Consider the following 22,898-nt stretch of genomic DNA (forward strand, 5'->3'; position numbering starts at 1 on the left):
AACAGAAAGCGAACAGGTAGCTGGAGCGGCTGTAAATGAGCCTGTGGCGCCATCTGGCGGACATACGATGCGCAGGCGCCCACAATGTAGCTTAATTGCATTCTTGACCCACCTATTACCCGATTACCAACATATACATTACCGTTTCCCCAAAACAGTTTAGTAGACGCGCAAACTGAACTTCACTATATGAAAATTTTATTTTGAAAATGGTTATTTTAAGAGTCATGCAACTCGAGTAGTAGGAACATGGGACGCAAGATCACATACATTACAATGAATTGAATGGCACCGTTATTAAAAAAACACGTTTAGTCAAACATGATGAGAGTTTAAGGCAGGCGCAAACCTTACCCAGGCACATACAAATACCACAGCACACTTCAGCTGTTTCTGATAACTGGAAGTTTAACTTCTTAACTTTAACCTGAGATACACATTTAAGGAAGCTATAGAGGGCTTTATATTTCTCCAAAATTTCCATTTAGGGTAGAACAGTTTATTTCTTTCAATTATTAGAAATTAAATCAACATACATAGTTGCAGGTATAAACAAAGGCAGTTTAACACAATACACATACTTTTTACAAAATGACCAGGTGAATAAATAAAACTAGTAAAATTGATAAACAATTGTATATAGCATTATGATAAGAAATGTAATTGAATACCATTCAATAAATATGAAGGAACTTCATGAAACTTATTCAATCTTGCAGAGATCATAGTGTTTTACAAGTCTTCACCGAGGCTTATAAATACAGCACTGTGTGAAACTTTTACTGGTAAAAACACAAATGAAATACTTGTACATGATTAGATGTGATATAAGAAGACAAGAAATGCCACTAATGATAAAAACATTTCTGAATGTGATTTGTCATGGCTTTAGTTGATAATAGACCTCTAGAAACATACTCCAAGACTCAAGTTTTTTATTTTATTTTTTTTATAAAAAATGTCTGGAATTTAATACAAGACCATAGCTAGTAAAAAAAATTGAAATAGTTGTAATAAGGAGTTTGTCAATTAGGAATGAAGCTTGTATATTCTTGGTTTCTGGAAAACAAAAAGATCACAGGAACCCCAAATGTGGTTTGTTGCTCTTTGGATTCCATTTGTATATAAATTTTTTTAGGGTGTGTCTCCAAATCTCCCTACCTATCCGTATGCACATCTTCGATTTTAACACATCGTAGTGCAGTAAATTCATTACAGTTTACTAAAGAGCTATTTAGTAAAGTAGGGCTCTTGTCAGAAAACTGTTAATGTGTTTATCAGATTATTTAGTGTAACCCTTTACATTTTTAAACTGTTTTAATGTAAATTTTAAACATATTGCACCCTTTCATCCACAACTCTAACCCAGTACATTTACTGTAGGTCCTATAACTTTTTCTCTATTTTAGAGAAAAAATTATTTTGCATAACCGGTCGTAAATGATATACAAAGAACAACATGACAGAAGTTCACTTATAGTATGATCATTACAGCATAAGTGTTTGGATGCATATCACAGTTAAAAGTGTTTACACTACAGTTATTTAAAAGTAAGGTCTTAAAGATAAGCAGTGTAGTTTTAACTATGATAAGCCAGCATAACTCTGCATATGAACAGAGGGGCAAAAGTACTAAAGAAAATAAAAACTATACAGTGGAACATATCCAGGCAGCTTCTTATAAAAAAAAAAGTAAACAGGCAAATAAAATAAAAGTGAATACAAGATGTTTTGCTTCTAAAGGAAATCTTTAAAGATCCTATAATCATACTAGAACATTCACATTTTAACTTTACTTGCCATTGGTTTACAAGGCAAAACGACCAGAGAGGCAGCTCACAGTGCTGTCCAAATCACAAAATCCTACCAATATCATGCTCATCGTAGCAGTCACCAATACTGACAGAGCACTACATGCTTGAGTGACACGAGTCAGAGGGGACGGCAAATGTGAGGTAAATACAGGCAACAGAAGAGCCACAAGGTCCCAGCACGGCCTCATCTTCCGTTTTATAAGGGAAAGTGAGTTTATCTGGGTTCCAAGGGATATACCTGTACAGCTACAGGCAAGCTAGTTCTTTGAATACATGTGCAATACAGCATGGTTTGGGATTTCTCATACTCCAGATTCTCATGACTGGTTGGCCTCCCTTTCATGGTCCTGCAAGCTTAGGTCTCATTCAGATACATTCAGATAGGACTTCAATCATGTCTGTATTAAGCAGCGAGCTGCTCTCTGTTGTGTGACAGAGGTCTGTAGTCGGACTCTTGCTGAGCTGCAACGTGATCTTCTTCACATCGTAGTCACGCAGGAATTCCTGAACCAGGTAGCGCTCATGCTTTATGCGGTCCTTAACTTCTGACGGCACGTCCGGTATCAGCCACGCCACAAAGAACTTCACAACAAACACCACATGCTGACCAAAAGAGACAAACATGATTTCAAATACAAACAGTATGTAAATAATAATTAATACCAAACCACAAATCACCACTCTTCTTACCTCCATAATGATAATAAAGGCCATCTTAGCTGCAAGAATATGCCAGAACTGCATGTTATGTGAGTATTGCCTATCGTCACCTGGTGGATAGCGGTAGTCACGATATCTACAACATTTCAGATACAAAGAAAATTAGAAACTTAGGACGGTATTAAAAGCATATGATAAATATCAGGTATCTGATATCTAAAGCCAGATGTCAGTAATGAACACATACTCAAAAGATCTCATTGTTTCCTACAACTTATGCTCATTTGCTTTAACTAGGTATACATTTACAAAGAAATGGACCAACAGTTTTCAGTGGTGTGAAATAGTTGCAAACCTAATGCTACCACTTTAAATCAAAAGAGATGCTGTAGGTACTGATTCGAATAGGTGGTTCGAACCATACATTTTATTTAGTATGGTAGATTCCAATGACTTCTTATTTAAGTTCTATCTTTATCATATAACAAATGCATACTACTGTCAGCACCACGGAGTGTTATTTCTCTTCATGCAGATTTAGAATATACACCCTGGCTTCAAGGGGCAATTGTATTTGTTTTGAGTGAAGGTTTTGATAAAAGCTGTGCTTTGTGTGTTATAAGCCCTATTCGGACGGGACTAGTTTTACACAGGGTCGTCACAGACGTCACGACGAATCTGCCATGTCTGTCTTTTTCTCACACGACCTCTGTAAAAATTTCAGAGCAAATTACCTACTGTTTTTCAGAAAACTCTGCGGTCCTCTGAGAAATCTAATCCCGTCTGAATGACAATGTCTGTGATTGCCGAAAATGTTTTTTCCAAAACGCGTTTTCTTTTGTGTTTTGGTCAACGTGAACTACCGTACTGTCTCTAGCGCGACAAAGTTTGCACACCACTAATGGATCTAGATGTGTTTGCTACCCTGTGAAGAAATAAAAAAAATGAAATCAAGAAGAGCCAAATCATGTAAATTGTTTAGACTGGCTACTGTAATATCAGTTTCAGGTAAGAGTACTTTAATTTCTCCAGTAAATTACATAACATGTAAATTATATAATGAATTAAAACGTATTTATTCCAGTGGGTTTATAAGAAGTTCTATATTATTATTAATTAATATGATAATTTTTTTATTATTAATCCACAATCAACAATCCACGCATCCTGGACATGTGGTCTTGTGCAACGCCCACATGTACAACACAGACACTCCTACCTCCGTAATAAACACGGAGATGTTAGTCCCGTCCGAATGCATACATGAAATGACAGACGTTTCGTCCAAATAGGGCTATAGTGCGTAACTGCGTAACTATGAACACACACTCAGCTACATACCTGCAGGTTGTGATAATGGAGTCGTTGAACCAATAAGGGTTCTCCTCATGGTCTGGTTTGTTTTCTGGATTGAGCTTAGAGATTTCATACACTGAAAGGCTGTTGTTAATGTAGTTTTCCATAGTGGTATTAGGACTATAATGGTATAGGTAGACTAGACGAGGGATCATATCAGAAGTAAACGCCACGATGAAGGCCTGGGATGACAAATAATACACAGTAAGAGGAAAAAAACATTTAAAATGCGAAAAACTACAGATTACTGTACAGATGTATCAGTCAGACAAAAGTAGCAGCAAAGCAAAGCATAAAATCATGCAGATATTTGTAAATGCTTCTTTACTTTACAGAATTTATAGACATAAGCCTAAAACTTTATCCACAGTGCTGTGGAAGCGATTAACTGCCATTACACGTGTTTGTGGTTAAGTCATTAATCAACATTAAATTGCAGATTCTAACTACATTAATTCTGCCATAACACTGATGTGACAGCACAAGTGAAAGTAAATTATTTTTAAAGTGATCTGTGTGCAATGTGATTGATGTAAAGTGATTATATGATAAGTAATATGGTGATGTGGTGACTGTCAGTAAAGTGAGGGACGGGGTACGTTTCTTTTTTCCCTTTTTGAGAAACTTTCTGTATTTTTTATTCCACAATTTCATTCTTAAACAGAGTAGGTCACTGAATCTGATTGACATCATGTTGAAATTTTTATCTGTTGTACTTCAGTGCATCATACCATTAAAGCCCACTTCAAAGAGACCGTAAACAATTGGCACAAAATTATGTTTTAGACTTATTCTCATTTTAGTAGACAGTCATGCACTACACATGCGTGTAAAATTTATAAATAAAGCATTATATTTTAGAATTTCTTTAATCATTTTTATAAGAGACTTTTTTGGCATTGTAGTTATGTAACGTAAATCTGTTTGGTAGCTCTTGGAGACCAGCCGCACTAAAGAGAATGTAACGATAAGACAAAAAAGATAATATAGAAATATATACAAGGGCATACAAGTGTACAGTTGGACTTGGATGGTATAAAAAGTGATTGCAAACAGGTATTGTCGGTAAGGAGAAGGTATTGCACAAATAACAATAACTTTATTTACAGTACTGGATGTAAAGTGTTAAGTGCATTAGCAGCAGCGTAGCGGAAAAACAAAAAAGGGGTGGGTTTTATCATTTATGTGAATACCACAATGATGGCAAATGGCAACAGAAATCTATGCGCAACCAGTGTAAAGCAATGCAAGAAATAAGAAACAACTAATATAATATAATATAATATAATATAATATAATATAATATAATATAATATAATATAATATAATATAATATAATTATTAAGTTTTCATCAAGGAAATGAAAGAGACAGACCCTCGGCCTGTGCTACTCACATTTGTGACAACAGATACAATAGCTACGACATTTAAGATCTCCTGCCAGGCTCCAATGTTGCGGGCCTTTGCTGCCACAGGTCGACGGAACTGCGTTGTGAACTTCCATGCATCCACACGCACCTCAAGGATGTTGTTAAAGAGAGCGAGCAATGGAGCAAGTGGAAATGAAGCCACAAATAATGTGATGAAACCAAACTGGATCACTGTTAAATAAAACAATAACAATACATGAGTTATTACATATAAAACATGCTCAGACAACAAATCCATGCATTTTTAAATGTAATTAGAAATAACAAAAAAAATAATTTATATTTATGAATTTATACACAGCGCCCTCCACACTTATTGGCACGCCCAAATGTACAGTCAGAGAATCATTAAGAATTTTAAAACAACTGTAACAATGACAAACAAGGCTGAATGAGTGGGTGAATATCAGGGTGGTAATTAATTTAAAGATAACTTTAAATATGAGTGAAAACGTACCCATCTCTAGATATTCGTAGAAGAGACCAAGCTGGCCAAAGGGTTGCAAATCATGGTCCTGTTCCCATCGATTGTACCGACTCTCTGGATGGTTTCGGCCTTTCCTGCTGATCCACCAGTTCTTTAGTAACCTGAATTCACAGACACAAGATTAATTACATATTGCATCATTTCCTTTAAGAAATGCATAATTTTCCTTTAATAAACATCGGTAATAATTAATGGGATTAAATCCAGCTACAGTTTGCCTGCTTCTTATTTAAATCACTATTAGGTATCAGCACCTAATTTTTTTTTTTTAAACCAAAGGGAGGATGACCAGATGTTATTAGTGTCGAGTTTTTTCTCAGTTCAATGCTGAAGTGTGTGGCCCTGGTACAAGTCGACCAGTTATTAGGCACTGCCAAGTTATCCTTATAAATAGATACAGAGTATATAATAAACTGGCAGCTTAGTTTTTTTGGTAACAGCTATTAATCCTTTAATTTACTCATTTGATGACAATAAAAATCACATTCAAGTGTTAAAAAATTACTTCAATCATATAACACACAAGTCTAGTGAACACAGAGTTCCAAAGCTTTTGTCAGAAGAATCCTTTATGTCAACTGCAAGTATACTACAAGGGGTGTTCAAGTCAAACCAAGACATTTGATCAGACACAATAACAGAACACAGTTATAAGAGTAAAAACTACCTTTATCTCTATATAATGCACCGTTAATTGTACGCACTCATACCAGTGTTTCACTAGTGCCTGGATACCATCAAGGTAGAAAGTTTTCTCAGAATGACCAGACATCTTGCCCTTCAAGTGTCAAAGCTTTGACTTTGACTGACACAGAAGATCTGCAGTGAGTTACAGAGCTCTCTTTGCACCCAAATGCACTCACCTACCGGAAATGCAGGTGTTTGTGAATGATTGTGTGTACAGTTCTCACCGACAGACACATCTTTTCCGCAAGTTGGCAACAAGTCATCCATAGATTCTCAAGGATCAAGTGTTGCACTCGCTCAATATTCAAAGGAAGGACTGCAGTGGCCTCTGAGCCACATCGGCAGGGATCGTCATTCACAGACGACAAAATCCTTTAAAATGTTTTCAACATTCAAACGTTTTACTGCAGGTAGGAGTCTCATCATCAGGCTGTGCTTGAAGTCTTCTGTAAATGTCAGTTGGTTTTACACTTTCATTCTTCTGTTCATGAGACAAGTTTTGGTTTGACTTGAATCTCCCTCATACATGTTCAAAACACTTAACTGTCACATCCCCTTCCCCAAACTGTTGCCAAAAGGTTGGAATCACACAATTCTCTAGAATAGCTTTGTATGCTCATGCCTAATGATCTACTTTCGCTGGAACTAAGGGGCAAAAACCTTTTCCAGAATGACAATTACCCTGTGCAGTATGTGCACAATGGAAAGCACATGAAGACCTGGTTTGCCAAGTGGAAGAAATCCAAGGGCCTGCAAAAAAGCCCTGACCTCATTCTCACTAAACAGTTTAGGGATGGATTGGAGCACAGTGTGTGTGCCAGGAACAACTTTGCTAATGTTTTTGTTGCTAAGTAGGCAAATCTCTATAGCCATCTTCAAAATCAAGTGGGATGATTTCCAAAAAGATTAGAGCCTCTTTCGGAAAGGGATGTTCAACAATCACATTAGGTGAAACGGTCAAGTGTCCACGTACTTTGGCAATATAGTGCAACCTTTTCTTTTCTCTTATTTCCTAATATATATACATATATTTTCATAATGTATACATTCAAGCAATTGATTGGTAACAGGCATCTTTTAGAGTCACATTTCCTTTAAGTTCTAAAACATTAATTATGCCATATAATATAATGCCATATAATACAATATAATACAATACAATACACTTCATGAAATTGGAAATATGGCCAGCATATATGGTGAACAGAAAGCCTCTTCAATATTGCCTGCTCCTGATTTATTGCGCTTTCAAGAAAGTGAAAACCTTCACAAGTGACATTAATGCATAGCGCATTTATACTGCTAATGTTCCCTATATCTGTGACTGTATAACAGTATAGGTTAATTCCTATTTATAAACTTAGTTTTGTCTCACCCATAACTAACTTTAAATTCCAAAAACTTCAGAGAACTGTGACAGCTATTGCTATTGTGACAGCTTTAGAGAATTGTCAAGTTTTGTTACTAACTTTTTGTTTTGATTTCAATGTATGTACTAAACCAATCATTTATATTACCTAATAAATAACATTCAAGTGAAAAATAAACTGGACTTAAATGCTGTTACATGTACTGTAGATATAGCTCATTGTGACACTCACGGTAACAAGGCCTCTTGGATATTTCCCACGATTTGTTTCCCTGTCATGACAATCACTAGCTGAGTGGTGAGCTCGATCAGACAGCCTCCTGGAGCACACTGGAAAAGATAATGCCCTCAAATTACACAAGCAGATGTGTACACTCTGAGACAGTGTATGTGGAATTAGTTTTGACAAATGAAGTAAATGTTAAACATACAGCATATGGTATGACTACAGAAAATAATTCAAGAGAATTTAGGCAAAATATCAGCTGGTAAAATACACTATGCAGTATATTATTGATTAAGTTATGAGTATATTTGATGAACAGATTCAGCACTAATACATTTCCTGTGTTTAGTTTTAGTGATACTTAATGTAAAACAATGGAACTTTTAATAAAACAAAAAACTCCCTCAATTCCAGGCCATGTTTGATTCTCGCATCTGTGTGCATAGAGGTTGCATGTTCGCCCCATGCCTGGTGGGTTTCCTTCGGGTACTCTGGTTTCCTCCCACAGTCCAAAGACACGCAGATTGTTAGACATGCTAATTGGCGTTCCCAAATTACCTGTAGTGTATAAATGTGTGAGTGTGTGTATGTATAAGTGTGTGCCCCTGCAACTGATTGCCACCTTGTCCAGAGTGTACCCCGCCTCGTGCCCCAAGTCTCCTGGGATAGGCTCTAGGTGCCCCCACAACCCTGTGTACAAGATAGATCGTTATAGATGATGACTGACTGACTGATAAACTATCTCACCTCTTCATTTCTAAGTTTGCTCCACTTTCCAAACATGTAGTTGTAGTTGCCAGGGTAACCCACAAACTTGCCCTTAAAGAAGGCAACATAGAAGCAGGAGGAGTAGTAGTTGACAAACTGGAACATGAACATCTTCATGGTCAGCTTGTTCTCATATTCTAAATGTGTCTTGGGGATTTCTGTAGACAAGGTCAAATATTTATGTACAAAAAAATATTAAATATTAAATTAACAAAACACAGATAAAGGACATATGTTGTTTCAAACTATAAAAGAGTCTGTAGTTTTCATGTACACTTTGTAGGCTATGCACGACTTTTCATAAAATAAGTAATGCCTACAATATGGGAAAAAAGGTTAATATTACTAAACAATTTACAAAAAATAATAATAAAAGTTTTGTCTCACCCATATCAGTAATCCACATAGCCACATGCTCATACAGCATGTTAAGGATGAGGATGATAACAAAATTGATGCAGGATGCTGTAACTGAGGTGGCCAATTGTGGAGTAATCAGAGAACCCACAAGCTGGATCTTGCTGGTTGTGCTATCCTTCATGATACTAGCAAAAGCAGCATAAACCGCCAAGCGATATGCTATCACTCCCATTATACAGGCCACGATCAGAAATGTCTTAAAATGAAAAAGAGGACAGATTACAGACACATGTTTGGGAGTTCCGGTAGAAAATAATGTTTAATTATGTAAGGTTTCAAAAATTTGAGACTTTTGCAGAAAGGCACAGGAACTCACCCAGAACAGTACTGTTGCTCCAGAGAAGCAGAATCGAGCACACTTGCTGGTTAAAGGCAAATATGGCTCCGTTTCCTAAGATAAATCAGGGTTTATGTCATTACAATAACTTCAACTCATTCACAGAGTACTCTCTGTGGTCTTAATATTGTAAACTACAATTGGAATTTTACGATTCAGGTAAAGATATACAGTAGTTGAGTATAGATACTAATAGAAAGCAAAATAAGTTCTTTTAAATAACAACATGATGACAAGAGTGCTTGAAAATACCTGTGTAATGCGATTGAGACGGCGGTTGGTGCACTTCAACTCAAACTCCGGTCTGATCTGAAGCTGCTGCTGCTCCTCTTCAAAATCCACCAAGTCCCACTCATACTCCAGCCTTGCCTGTCTCCGCTTCCAAAATTCCAGAAAGAGGGTTACTGTAGGAGAGAAAAAAAAGTAAATGAAAAACACAAACAACAAGGAAGGAAAAATACGAGTAAGGGACAAATTAAATATATAGTTAGGTTCAAATGAAACTGCAGACATATCCTTGTGTGCATCATATTCTTATTATTCTTATTACTTAGAGAAAGATCTCTCCGGGACATGTAATTAACATTTCTATCATGCATCATTTACAAAGATCCACTGTGCATACTTTGCTTTAAAATGTAGTAATTACTGAAATCTATTCAGCTGCCCCAAGCTGACAGATTAATCAGATAAATATTTATCGAATTGGCTCTGCTTCATCCAACCCATTTATTTATTTCGATCCCATGAGAGACCAGGCTGGTATTTTTAAATTAGTTTTTCCTAATATTTTCTACCTCTAGGTGGCAGTGTTTCAATGTAGTGAGGACACACTCACCCCAAATTCCCATGAAGATGGCAAAGAACACAGTTCCTTCATTGTCAAAAAGATGGGATTGCTAAAGGAAAAAAAAAAAAAGACTTGAAACTGCAAGCAGACAAGTAGTGGGATTAAATCAATCCTTAATCAAACCACTTACTATTCAAAAGTTAAGCAAAGACAATTACCAGGGCTGTATTTGTATGAGAGTGGTACTTATGACAACAAAATATATAAGGTTTTGAGATTGATATAGATTTATTTGCAAATTTCTAAATACAATATAATCCTGCATATACTTAGTCTAAATCAGCAGTGCTTAATCAGCTAATTTTTCTTTTTTCATTATTCTTAAGAAATATGACCTATATTATGATCTATATTATCGCAATTGCACAATCATATAGAAAACATCGTAATTTAGAGACACCTACAAATACAGATGTGCAATAACTAGGTGATAATGACAATGACAGCACAATACTTTACCCATGATGACAGACAAGTCGAGTTGAGTTTCCAATATGTGCACTTCTTATCACACAAAGGGCACATGACAATGTTTCCACCAATATTGGGATTACAGATCTCTTTACTGAAAAAATAATAAAGGGGTTAAAAAAAAAAAGTCAATTTATAAGTGGAAAATCTAAAACACGAATATCTAAATCAGGAAACAGACATCAATTACAATCAGCGTTTTAAATGCATAACAAAACCCAAATCGGGTAATTATGTTTATTAATAATTAATGGAACTGAATTCAGGTGTTTGTTTTGTTTTCCAGTATTTAAAGTCCCCAAACCTTGTAATGTTATCATCATAGCTGAGTAAACCATAGATAAAACAGATGGCGCCCATCACAGCAGCAAAAAACAGCATCTCTGTGTAGAAGCCCAGCCAAGCAAAGTAGATGCCAATCTTCTCACCATAGTATTTCCTGTTGAAAGCAAACAGGAAGCCTCACCTTTAGTGCTCTTTGATATACAACACACAATGTATGATTTGCACCAGAGCTGACACACCATACTAACCAGGAATTAATACTAGGACTCACGTATTTTTCAATCACATGGTTTTAACCATCATATTGCATTAGTAAAATTTATTTAAGTTGGATTAAACTCTGGGTTTGTAAAAGCCTATAGTCTGTAATCAACTAGATAAATCTAATTTCTATGATAATTCATGAACCAAGGAAGCTAAAATCCTGCTAATTACATAGCTTTGCTATAACTGTGATTCATTTCTCATTTGCATTATTTATGTCAATGTTTCACAGCTTTGTTTTCATAAGCTATTAGAGATGAATTATACATGTCTTGCTGCAACCCAAGCATGTTACTTTTAATTTCTAGCTAATTTAAAGCCAAGTTGAACTGACAGGCTAGAAGTAATGACATACCTCTCGCAAGCAGGTAATCAATCTATTGGCAAAATCACAAAACAGTGAAATGCTTATGTTCGTAGTACATTATTCAGTCTGCTCAATATAATGAAACCAATTATTATCTCAATGTTTATTTCAAATCAATCACTTTAGTCAAACATTGATAAATGAAAATCCTTAGCCTGGTTTAAGGACCCGTCACACTGCGACAAAGACTATGATGTTCCCACTGCATACTAATAATATGGAGAATATAATGGGAACAGGGTCAAAATGGGAAAATAATTCCTAGCCATGTCCCCGTCAGGTTCTCAATGCGTCTAATTTGATCATGCACATGATCACATGCTCACCAGGTCTGAACCGAACTATTACTATGTACGATTAGATCAAACCGCGCTCCTCAACGGTGCTCATTACATGCTTACTATGTTCTTACTGTACCATGGAACGTGCAGTGCTTTACATCATGAAGTGATGGTATGAGGAACTAAATCCAGCATTTATAGTAAATTCTCTGAACGTGACATGGATGCGCTGATTACATTTTGCATGTGCGCCGTACAGGTGGTAAGCACTAAAATAACAAAAGATGAACTTGATGCGGTCTTCTACAACGTGGCGTGAACCTACCATGATCATAGCACAAATCTGAAAAGGTTGTTGTGAGAACGCCATAGACATCGCAACAATGCTTGTAGTATGTCCAAGAAGCCCCTAGGAGGTGAATTATACTGGACTTCGGCCACGTCCTCACCACATTTTTTTTTTTTGTCCAAAAAAAGCTTGGTACTGTAGCTCCACATCAAGGGAGACAATATTACGTTCTTACTGGTTTCAACTGTGCTCCTGCCAAGTAGTACAAATTCGTATTACAGTCACTGGGTAAGTGTGATTGGGGAGTAGCCCTGTAATGTGCGACTCCAAATACACTATGAATATCGTAATAGTTAGAGACTAAAATAAATAACTTTATCATTACCATGTTATGTGGGCCATGGAATAGTTTCAGTCAGTCTTGACATTTGTTCACACATGCCTCTGTGACTATGCTTGATTAAGAGGAAACCAAGGACGAAGTCAGAATCTGCTCTGTACTAGAGACTGGTGCATTGGGAATTGACCTGAAGACTAAACAAACAAAAACAAATTGCGAGTGTGTGTGTGTGTGTGTGTGTTTTTTTTTCTATGAATAGAAACAAAGAAAAAGGAGCACATTGATTAATGGTTTGGTGGAGTAAAATGCTGCATAGCATTAAAAAAAACATAGCAAAGGACATTCTGACATGGTCCTTTAGCACTGTCTAATTTGAAAGGGGTGTAAAAAAGAAAGCCCCCATAAGTTTCAATGTTGTTTCTACTTTGATTTAGGCGACCCTAAAAACACATGGGTGCAATAACAACCCATAGGTCAACATTAGGTTAGAACTGATGAAGTATTTCGGATGAGAAGTGAAATGTCTTTAGAAACTTAAAGCATGTCCAGTTGTCACTGGACAGAAAATTTTGTTACACATAGACAAATGCAAAAAGCGGTGACCATAACCACATCGGGAGAACGGAAACCAGGAAACATCATCAGGTTTTGTGGACCTGATTACCAGTTTCTATGCATAATTCCTGGCACAAATTTTGAGAGCTGGATTTTTGGAATTTGTTATAAAATCGGTTATTGAGTAATTTTAAATCTGTGCTGTTGTTAACATTTTCTTTCTTGTCTGTGCATTTGAAAATTTAAGTACTATATAAATTAAGTAATTGAGCAACATTTAAAAGATCACTGTGGTCTGTGATCAATACAATTGTTTAAATAAATGTCATTTCTTTTTTACTTTTCATTTTATTAATCTTTTTCTCATTAAGTATACTGTCCGTTTCCCTTATGGCCCAATATGTATATTTTTCTTAACACCCTGCATTTATCACAGTAAATCCCACCTGATGAGGTTAAGTGGTTGTTCTTTGTAGAAGCAGAAAAAGCGAGCCCAGTACTTATACAGTTGAAATCTCTCACTTTCACACTGTGGATTACTTGATCTCTTCCAATAGGAGCACTAAACAGCAAACAAAAACAAAGGAGTTCAAATTAGTAAAAACAAATGAGATTATTAATAAGTCCAATAAGAAATGCTGGTATTACATCATGGAGTGGGTAAGCAGATGTGTAGGTGCCGTTGTTTAGGAGTCTCTTAATTCCAGTCTTTTCTCGATCTACTCGGTCCTTGTTGTAGTATGGGCATCGTGTAAGAATATAATAGACCTGAAAAAAATGATTAAAAATATTACAAACTGTTACCAAAAGGAGCACTTTAAGTATATTTAAGCCTTTAAAACGTACAATCCTGTTGCGGGTGGAGGGTGGGAAGAAGGTCGCCCTGTCCTTAATCAGGAAGAACTCGACTTCGTTATCGTTGAAGGGCGCAGTGAAGTAATCAGGCTCAGGCTTCATGATGTTCTTGGGAAGGCGGATGGGCTGCGTAAGCCAAGCCAGTGAGATTTCCCGTCCTTTCGGAATGTCGGTCTTCTTAAACGGCACCTTTATCTTCAGCACCGATGCGTAGGTGGCCAAGACTTTCCATGGTGCATGAATTTTCAGATAGTATGTTTTATGGTCATCCGACTCCTTCAGAAATCCATTGATAAAAAAAATTAATAAATGAGAAATTTCCCTTTCCTGACTGGTTACTGCATGCCCTCTAGGTAGGCAAGTGTGCAATTTGGTTTAGAAACTCACAGATTTATCCTCAGTTTCCAGCTCCAGACCTGCCTTCTCAAGGTTGGCTTCAAACTCTTTTCTCCTCTCCTTTAAAAAATAAAAAAGTAAAGTATGTAATATTAAGAATGTAATGTGTAAACATAGTGGTGCAAAAGGTAGCACTGCTGTCTCACAGCTCCAAGGATCTCGGCTACACGAACATGTCTGTAGTTGTGAATAAGTGTGGGATTATGTGTGTGCACACAGCACTCTACTATAAACTGCTATTTCATCCTGGTCAAATACCCATCTTTCACTTATGGTTCCCAGGATAACAACTGTTTCATGACAAGCAGGATAAAGCACTTACTAAAGATAAATGGACATACAGGGAAGGTTTTGTATTATTTTAAACAAGCCTATGTGTGGAAAGAATGGTCAAAGCAACTGCAGTTTAGCTGTTTGGCTGCCCTTGGTGAACAATTTTTAATATATTTTATACGTTTCCACTAAGAATACATATTGACAGTCTCACGATTTAATAAAATTCTCTAGGAGGTAAGACATTTCCATTAATTATTATGCTGTGATATTTATGGTAATGAGCCCAATCAAGGAAAAAAGTGAAGGGAACCCTCCGGAAACAGAGCAATGTTTGAGATAACTTTAAAGGAAATGACAAAACGTGACCATAAACAAATATGTGCCATTTTAGAGGACAGATGTGTCCATATTAGTGTCACATAAAAGTCACCATCGTGAGCCGTCATGAGACCAAAATACAATCTGACCAAAAAAAAATTTGAATTGAACAATGTGTCTTGTAATGTAACATAGTCTAAAATGTAATAAACACAGACAACATGAACAAAACTGGAATAGAAACTGGCTGATCATGGGGCCTTTGTAAATACTCATTTCCTGGATAATTTTTCAAATTGTGAAATCACTCCTGCAACACTGTTAATCATGTGATGATTGCTGACAGTTTCTCAACCATCTTTATCAAACCATACGCACGCCATCATATTTTAAGGACACGCAGCAAATTCGAATCAGTGATAACTCTACTGGGAACAGTGAAGGCTGTTGAAGTGAAATATGCCGACACTGACACTAATTAGAATTGTTACTCAAAGTGTCAGCGAATCTGTCCGATGAAGAGTTTACATACAGCTTTCTTGTCGCCATCTTTGTCGTCGGTGTAGGACAGGACAAAATCGATGCGTCGTTTACCATCTCTAAAATACACAGAGTCACTGTTCTGCTGCAGCTTATCGATCTACAATGACAAAACAGATAGGAGAAGAAAAAAAAGGGTCAAAGAGGAACACAGGCAGGCAATTTACATACTCTTCGAAAGGTAAAACACAACAGGCTTTTCTCAACCATGACCTAATAACTGGCACAAATATGCATATGAAATGCAAATCTGTTCAAGTAGATGTTCTAAAAATCATTTATGCAGCTGTCTTGTAATAAAAATAATGCATACCTTTTTGAACAACATTCATGCAACATACTGTACACACCCACACAAGCATGCACAGGAATAATAATTATTAAGCAAAGCATTTATTTTTTCATCCCTAGAAATTCTGAAGTTTGTATACACTGTTGGTTTAGAGTGAGGGAGATCAAGAGGTCAAGATTGACATTCACAAACGGTACAGTTATCACAACATAAAATGAATTCAAACGTTCACCTATGACTAAACAAACCCACCCTGCATAAACGCAACCGTGTAGAGTAATTTGCGCTTTCTTATCAGATGTGCTAAACATAGCACTATTAGCAGAGAAATACAAAGTAGCTCTTCAGTCCTAATATTACACTCTCCTTTCTGTCACCAGAAGTCATGCGTTAAATAGATAGTAAGAAATTATTCAGCTTACAAAGTAAGTCACTGTTAGTAAGCCATAAACCGTCTTCATTGGTTGTAAAGCATGTAAACACCCTGCAGTATTCTCAGGTTTACACTGTATACAGTAATTATACTACAAAACTGTATGCAAACAGTATGCAACTGTTAGGACTGATCATTTATAAACATCCAAACAGGGCCCTGGCTTTTACAAGACACACAAATAAAGCCAGACATGTCAAAATAAAATGCAATAGTATGCAATAGTTCTGTGTCACACGTTACACAGAATCCATTGGAACATATATGTTACACCTGGTTTGTTGTTACTGATGTTCTTCTTTAAATGAAGAACTGTATTGCTGTTAGTGTTGCTGAAAGCGTAGAATTTTTTTAACGGATTGTTTTGTTCTGAGTTATTGCAAGTAATATTGGCCCTCAACAGGCATAGTGATACCAGTCAGTCATAGGCATCTGTGAGCTCATACAGGCGAAGACCACCACCTAACCGTGCATGAGCACCAGTTCAAAGAGATGCGGTTAACGGGTGTCATGTGCCTTAGAGGAAACACGCGACACCCTGGCCTCCCGCTTTTTTTTAATCAGGGGATTGTTAGTGTTATCATTATTTGTTATCGTTATCTCACTGGCTGCTGTAGTTGCTAGTGGCGATGGTGTTTGTAACTCACTGTAAAAGCTTATTTATCCTGTTCAAGGTTGCAGAGGAATACGTTTTATGATAGAAAAACAGGGCATGAGGTGGATATAAACCCTGGATGGCATTCAGGATTTAGACACACATATTCAGTCTTAAAATTTATTTTAGTCAATTCAAATTTTGGCATATTTTTGGAAGGTGGGAAGAAACCGGAGAACACGGAGGAAACCCATGCGGATACGAGGAAAATGTGCACAGAAACTCAGCAAAGAGACAACGCTGAGCGCAGAAATATGCCTAAAACATGGAGCTCCAAGACTTCACTGTTGCTCTCAGTGCCATGATTGTTATTATAGTTTTACTATGGTTATGTTCTGGTAAGTGTTATTATTCGTTTTTATTGTTATTATTGTTGTTTTTAATCCTTCGTTCATTAAACAACATCCTTATTCTTGACCAGATTTACAAAGTAACAAAAAGTAACAAGTAGTTTTATAACATTTATAATAAATAATCACAATTTTAAGTAACTAAGTAATTAATGAAAAGTAATATAGTAATTCAGAAAGCACTATCCAAGTGATAAAAGCCTCTATGGCTTCATCACTGTAAAAGCTTTTGTCCGACAGCTAATTAAATAGGAGAAAGCTAATCCATATAAGTTATTTCAGAGAGACTCTGTATCTTGGGCCTATTAGTGAAAAGGAGCTCAGCTTCCATTGGCACTCAAGTACTCGGAGAGAAAAAAAAAATCAGCATGAGTTATTGTGTGTTATTGATTACACCTGACCACGGCAATGCTCCAGCGTAACAACAGCAATGGTTCCTCAGATATATTCCGTAGAAGGCAGATACGGAATACTGATACTACCAGAGAAGTGGCTAAAAATATGCATGCCCCATGAATCATTCAACTGCAAATAAACACACCTATTTAACAAGATTCACTTTAGCTACAGGTCCAAATACTGTATCCTGGCTAGCACATAGGCATAACTTCACTGTGGAGTCAGGTTAATATACTTGTGTTTGAAGTACGAGCCATTCTTCATACCCACACACAAAAACACACCCATACAATGTGTACAGTATAAAGGTATTCTGACTGTTATATGTTATTAAAAAAATTTAGGCTAGTAAATGACGCTGTACACAATAGACCATTAGGAAACAAATATTGAACTCCACTTTGTTTATTACATGAATAAATAATTTCCTGAAACCTTTTTTCTATTGTAAATGTAGTCACCCAGAACATACCTCAATATAAGTCTGCATATCAAAAAATAAATAAATAAATCCTAGGAGTCCTGATGAATATATACGGTGAAGAGAGTAGATCCCGGGAATTTATGCTGCATGCTGTGTTTTCATGACTCACACTGCCAGCTGGTCTTACTCGTACTCTGTAGATAAGAGTTCAGCTAGTGTACTCCCCCATATCCTGTGTTAAAGTGAAAGTGGCAAAGCGCTTTCGTATTCCCGGTTTTAAACACTTCAGCCTGAGGCATAGTGAATCACCTGGGAGAATGTATTTCTTTGAAAACTGAACACGTTTACGTAAATGCTTCATACACTGAAATTCATGTGAGCAAAAAAATCTCACCATTTGGCTTCTGCACTTTACAATTTAGAAGTACAAGAGAGACAGCTGCATCTTCTAACATGACTGGATATTTTTAGCTAGCTTATGGCGCTCGTATTTCAGCCAAATGCACACATAGCAACACCAAGTCACATTTTTTTTTAATCAAATGTGTAGGATGTAGGGTGTTTTTAGCAACAGTTGGCAAGGGAACAACTGTCGCACAAGGATAATTGGTATGTTTCACATATCTAATCACAACAAAGACAAAAGGTAGTTGTTAAAAAAAAAAAAAACTCAAATATATAGAAAAACATATTTAGATTTGAAGATCCAAAACATGATGAATATCAAACACAAAATATATGGCGATATAACACTTTACACTTTAAATGGTTCAACATTAATAAATATCGTGGCAGCTCTTATTTGTGATACGTATCAAATACATAAAAAATTACTTTGCCATATGTCGTAGTTCTTGTATAAAAGTAATTAATGCTAGATATGCCTCTTCACACTAACAAACAAAAGTTAAGCTTGCATGTACCATCCAGTTTTTATAAAAACCCTTATACTGATTAAAATGTATAAGATGTATTTATCATACAGTAGTTAAACCTAGAAACATATGAGACGATCCTTTATCGATTCCTTTTTAGATGCCAAAAGAAGGCTAAATGCCGGCAGGAACTGATCCGGTAATTTTAGGTCACCGCGTCCGAGTATCTCTTGCTTTCTAGTTTGAACATAGGGCGAGCATAGCAACTTCACTGCCTTCTGTAAAGCTAGCAGGATAATTAAAAGCTTAAAGAACACCACGAAGATTACATCTTCTGTTTCTAAATAGAGTCATGTTATAACATCAGAAAAACACTGAATAATGATGAGCTTCTGTGTATAGAAACATCTGCCCAAAACTCGGATCTGCCTCCAGATAATGAGCTGTAATGTCTCTTGTACATACATGTGCCTAATGATGCACTAATGAGTGTACTAGTAATTAATACTATTTTTATTATTAATCAGTTATTATGCAATATGCTCAAAATTTTTATTATCCTTTTTATTATTATTATTTAATTTTTTTTAATTGTGCAGTACAATTTGCTAAAAAAATGTGTAAACGTGAGCAGAATCAGACAGATGAAATTGATAACAAGGAAACTATTCATGCAAACTTAGTACATCACGTTTTACCACAAGATTTGACTGTATGCAACTTTTAAAAACCAATTAAAGAGACGTACTGTAAAAATCCAACAGAATTCTTGCATTTTTTAAATAACACATTTTAACAGTGTAGTTTAATTTATAGTGAAGCACATTACAGATTAATTTTCTTGTGTTGTGGGATCAGGTGTTTGCTCTTAGGTTGCATTTTCAAGCAGACTTAAATATATTCTGTTACATGCCAGCAATATGGGCATTAAATAACCAAGTTGATATCTTAATGCACTAATTATACTTTAAAATATTAAAAAATATATTTTATTGTTTTGTAAGGCTCTTGATTTATAGCAGCAAGTATAGTAGACTGATCCTTTTCGATGCAGGTAGGTTCCCAAGGACTATTACTTGGCAAAAGCAACAATGCACTAAGCAATCATCACCCACCAGCGCACCCTGATGCCCGGGCAATAGACAGACCAATGACTTCCTTTTTTACTACTTATGCACACTAACTAAACTATAATAGCCTAATCTATAATAGTATAATATAATAATAGAACATAAAATGATGCTGCAAAAACGCAAATGGAACTGTAAGGCATTTTCTTTTTGTCTGTATAGAATGAGGAAGAGAAAGTCCAATTGCAAATGGAAGGACTGCAATTAACTTCTTCCTAATAGCTGACATTGCCAGTCACTGTAAATAAAATGGCACAGGAACATTTCATTTCCATTTTCATTTTGCCAATGCAGAGAAATGCAAATACATTCTTCGTTCTGAACTTGAATTATGTCTCAAACTCTGAGCACTCATTAAGGAAATGCAATTTCAAACAATTTTCCAATCAGCATTTGAATTTAAATAAAGTACAGAATATAGTCTACATCAATATGTTAAAAGTTTCAGTTTATTGTTAATTCCTTTAATATTAAATGTGATTCTATTATTTCTGACACATCAGATCCATAATGCAAAAAAGTAATACCCATTACACTTGTATAACTTAAAACTGACAGTAATATAGACATAAAATACATAAAACGCCAAGTATTTTTAAAACTATACTTTTAGTGGTCTGTTTCAATAGGCTCATATCTATATTCTTGAAATTTGAGAAAATGCTCAATCCTTCAAAAAACGCTGCCACAGCAATAACAATAATACACCGTGCACAGTACATAAATATTTTACATTTTCTACAGAGCTTTCTTTGTATTCTTTCTTAGGTCACATGACCAGCTGTGAAACCTGCCAAGCTTGTGTATGAATCCATATAAAAACAGCTGAATGAATAGATAAATCAATAAAACCAGTATGCAAAGCCCAGATGTATTTAACAGCATGCCTGTGTGTACATGCAAGGGGAAGCTTTAAAAGGGAAGCTTATCCAACCACACTCCAAATTTTTGCAAAATGAACCTAATCCGATGTTAAACATACAGACAATACTACTAGCAACATATGAATTAGTGATTGTACACCTAGATATACAGAGACTAATTAAATGCAATATACGCTATACGCTAATGTATATAAGTGTAGTTCACTTTATATATACTGTAGGAACGATGTACTGTATGGTTTAGAAATATGCTTTACAAACAAGTTTTTGATTGTTCAACAGACAGACAGATAGACTACATGAAGTTACATTACTGAAGTCAGAAATTCAGTTTATATACAAAACTTCATCATAAAAAAATATATTTAAAATTAATAAAAAGAAAAATGTTAAATTATAAGACTTACCTCCCGATTGCCTGGCAGTTGTGTCCCTTTGTCTGAGGCGGAGAGGAGACTCCCATTATTGTCTGAGAATACACATGCAGTCAGACTCCAATTAGGCAAAGCACTAGCGCATAAAGATCATAAGATAAATGAAAGACACATGATGATCTACTACTTTGCTTGATACTATCTATATTGCCCCTTGTGTACCAGTATAAAAATGGTTTATTTAACATGAGAGACGCAACAGCTGAATACAGTGGCTGAGAAATGCATAAATGTACCGTACAATGAATAGATCCAACACAAAGGTAATTATACATATCTTAACCATCCAATATGGACATTTATGGGAAAATTTGGTATTTTGAGGGCATAAAGGCTATGTGCTCCGTGTCCGAGTTGCATGCAATAATAATATACAGTATATACAGTATATATATATATATATATTATACTGTGAGGTAATAATAAATCTTTATTTGATTACCAGATCATCATTAGGTGGATGTACTCCAAATATGTCTAATACTAAATAAAATAAGCGTTACCTCATTAAACAAGTTTGCCAATATGTCCTTTATAGAACAACTACAGTTTTGTTGCTGGTTGTTTGGTTAAGTTTTTTTTATTGTGTGTTGTGGTAAGCTGATCTCTTTTGATCTCCCAGCCACCATTCAAACAGGCCTAAATCTCTAAAGGCAATCAATCAAATTACAAGTACACTAAGCATCTGGAACATATATCCACCACATATAAAGTATGACCCAGCACTGAAATGGAAAAGTAAAAATTATCATGCAGTAGTGAGTCATGGTGATCTATCCTAACGTGAAAACAGGGAGAAAGAGCATACGGATATCCTGTGTCTGATTTAGAGGTCAAAAGTCAAATTTGGATTCCCAGGAATACACATTTTCCAATGACAGTGGAAAAGGTTACAGGCTAAAGCTGTCACATGCTGTCACATGTTTGAATAAGTTTATAATACATCAGACATTAACAGCATTGATTCTCAAAAATGTAATTTAAAAAAATTGTACCAAAGAAGCAGAAAGAATTTTTTTCCTCTTTTGTTTTTGTAGCAATCTATATCATCAATGCTGACAGTACAGATTCGAGAGAGCGCTGAAGGAATGACAGGACTTCCTGTGGGTTGTGCAGAACACCACATACACATGGTTGCACAATACAAGCTCCACAAACCTAGATGAGCAAAGTTCCACTTTACACAAATGCAGCACAGCAATCATATGCAGGGGAGGGCGTCCAGATGTATTGCACAACTGTGACATTTTGAATACATTAAGAAGATGATCTATACAGTATAGGCCTATCAGTTATTGGGGTTGTATCCATTTTGCGTGACTAATACCCAAATATACACTATATCAGGGCTTCTCAAGGCCAATACACAGCAAGTCAATCC

At 35.9% G+C, this 22,898-nt stretch overlaps 1 protein-coding gene across 3 annotated transcripts in view; it reads right to left on the bottom strand.

Annotated features, from left to right (window-relative positions):
- Nucleotides 1-181: 181 nt before the first annotated feature.
- Nucleotides 182-22,898, bottom strand: part of ano5b (anoctamin 5b) — a 33,626-nt gene continuing 10,909 nt past the window's right edge. For 2 of the 3 annotated variants that reach the window (XM_053491791.1, XM_053491792.1), the window contains 19 exons: nucleotides 21,491-21,552; nucleotides 15,634-15,741; nucleotides 14,499-14,567; nucleotides 14,103-14,387; nucleotides 13,905-14,024; nucleotides 13,703-13,818; nucleotides 11,180-11,314; nucleotides 10,864-10,969; nucleotides 10,393-10,453; nucleotides 9,807-9,958; nucleotides 9,534-9,608; nucleotides 9,185-9,413; nucleotides 8,777-8,955; nucleotides 8,036-8,133; nucleotides 5,718-5,848; nucleotides 5,226-5,431; nucleotides 3,816-4,012; nucleotides 2,505-2,610; nucleotides 182-2,417 (listed from right to left, as the gene is read on the bottom strand). In XM_053491791.1, coding sequence (XP_053347766.1) covers nucleotides 2,181-2,417; nucleotides 2,505-2,610; nucleotides 3,816-4,012; nucleotides 5,226-5,431; nucleotides 5,718-5,848; nucleotides 8,036-8,133; nucleotides 8,777-8,955; nucleotides 9,185-9,413; nucleotides 9,534-9,608; nucleotides 9,807-9,958; nucleotides 10,393-10,453; nucleotides 10,864-10,969; nucleotides 11,180-11,314; nucleotides 13,703-13,818; nucleotides 13,905-14,024; nucleotides 14,103-14,387; nucleotides 14,499-14,567; nucleotides 15,634-15,741; nucleotides 21,491-21,552 — 2,672 coding nt within the window. In that variant the 3' untranslated portion in view covers nucleotides 182-2,180. Of the gene's footprint in view, nucleotides 2,418-2,504; nucleotides 2,611-3,815; nucleotides 4,013-5,225; nucleotides 5,432-5,717; nucleotides 5,849-8,035; nucleotides 8,134-8,776; nucleotides 8,956-9,184; nucleotides 9,414-9,533; nucleotides 9,609-9,806; nucleotides 9,959-10,392; nucleotides 10,454-10,863; nucleotides 10,970-11,179; nucleotides 11,315-13,702; nucleotides 13,819-13,904; nucleotides 14,025-14,102; nucleotides 14,388-14,498; nucleotides 14,568-15,633; nucleotides 15,742-18,242; nucleotides 18,375-21,490; nucleotides 21,553-22,898 lie in introns of those variants that run through there. The other variant, XM_053491793.1, reaches the window with a different exon arrangement.

The sequence above is a fragment of the Clarias gariepinus genome, chromosome 3 (genome assembly GCF_024256425.1).
Source record: "Clarias gariepinus isolate MV-2021 ecotype Netherlands chromosome 3, CGAR_prim_01v2, whole genome shotgun sequence".
Lineage (NCBI taxonomy): Eukaryota > Metazoa > Chordata > Actinopteri > Siluriformes > Clariidae > Clarias > Clarias gariepinus.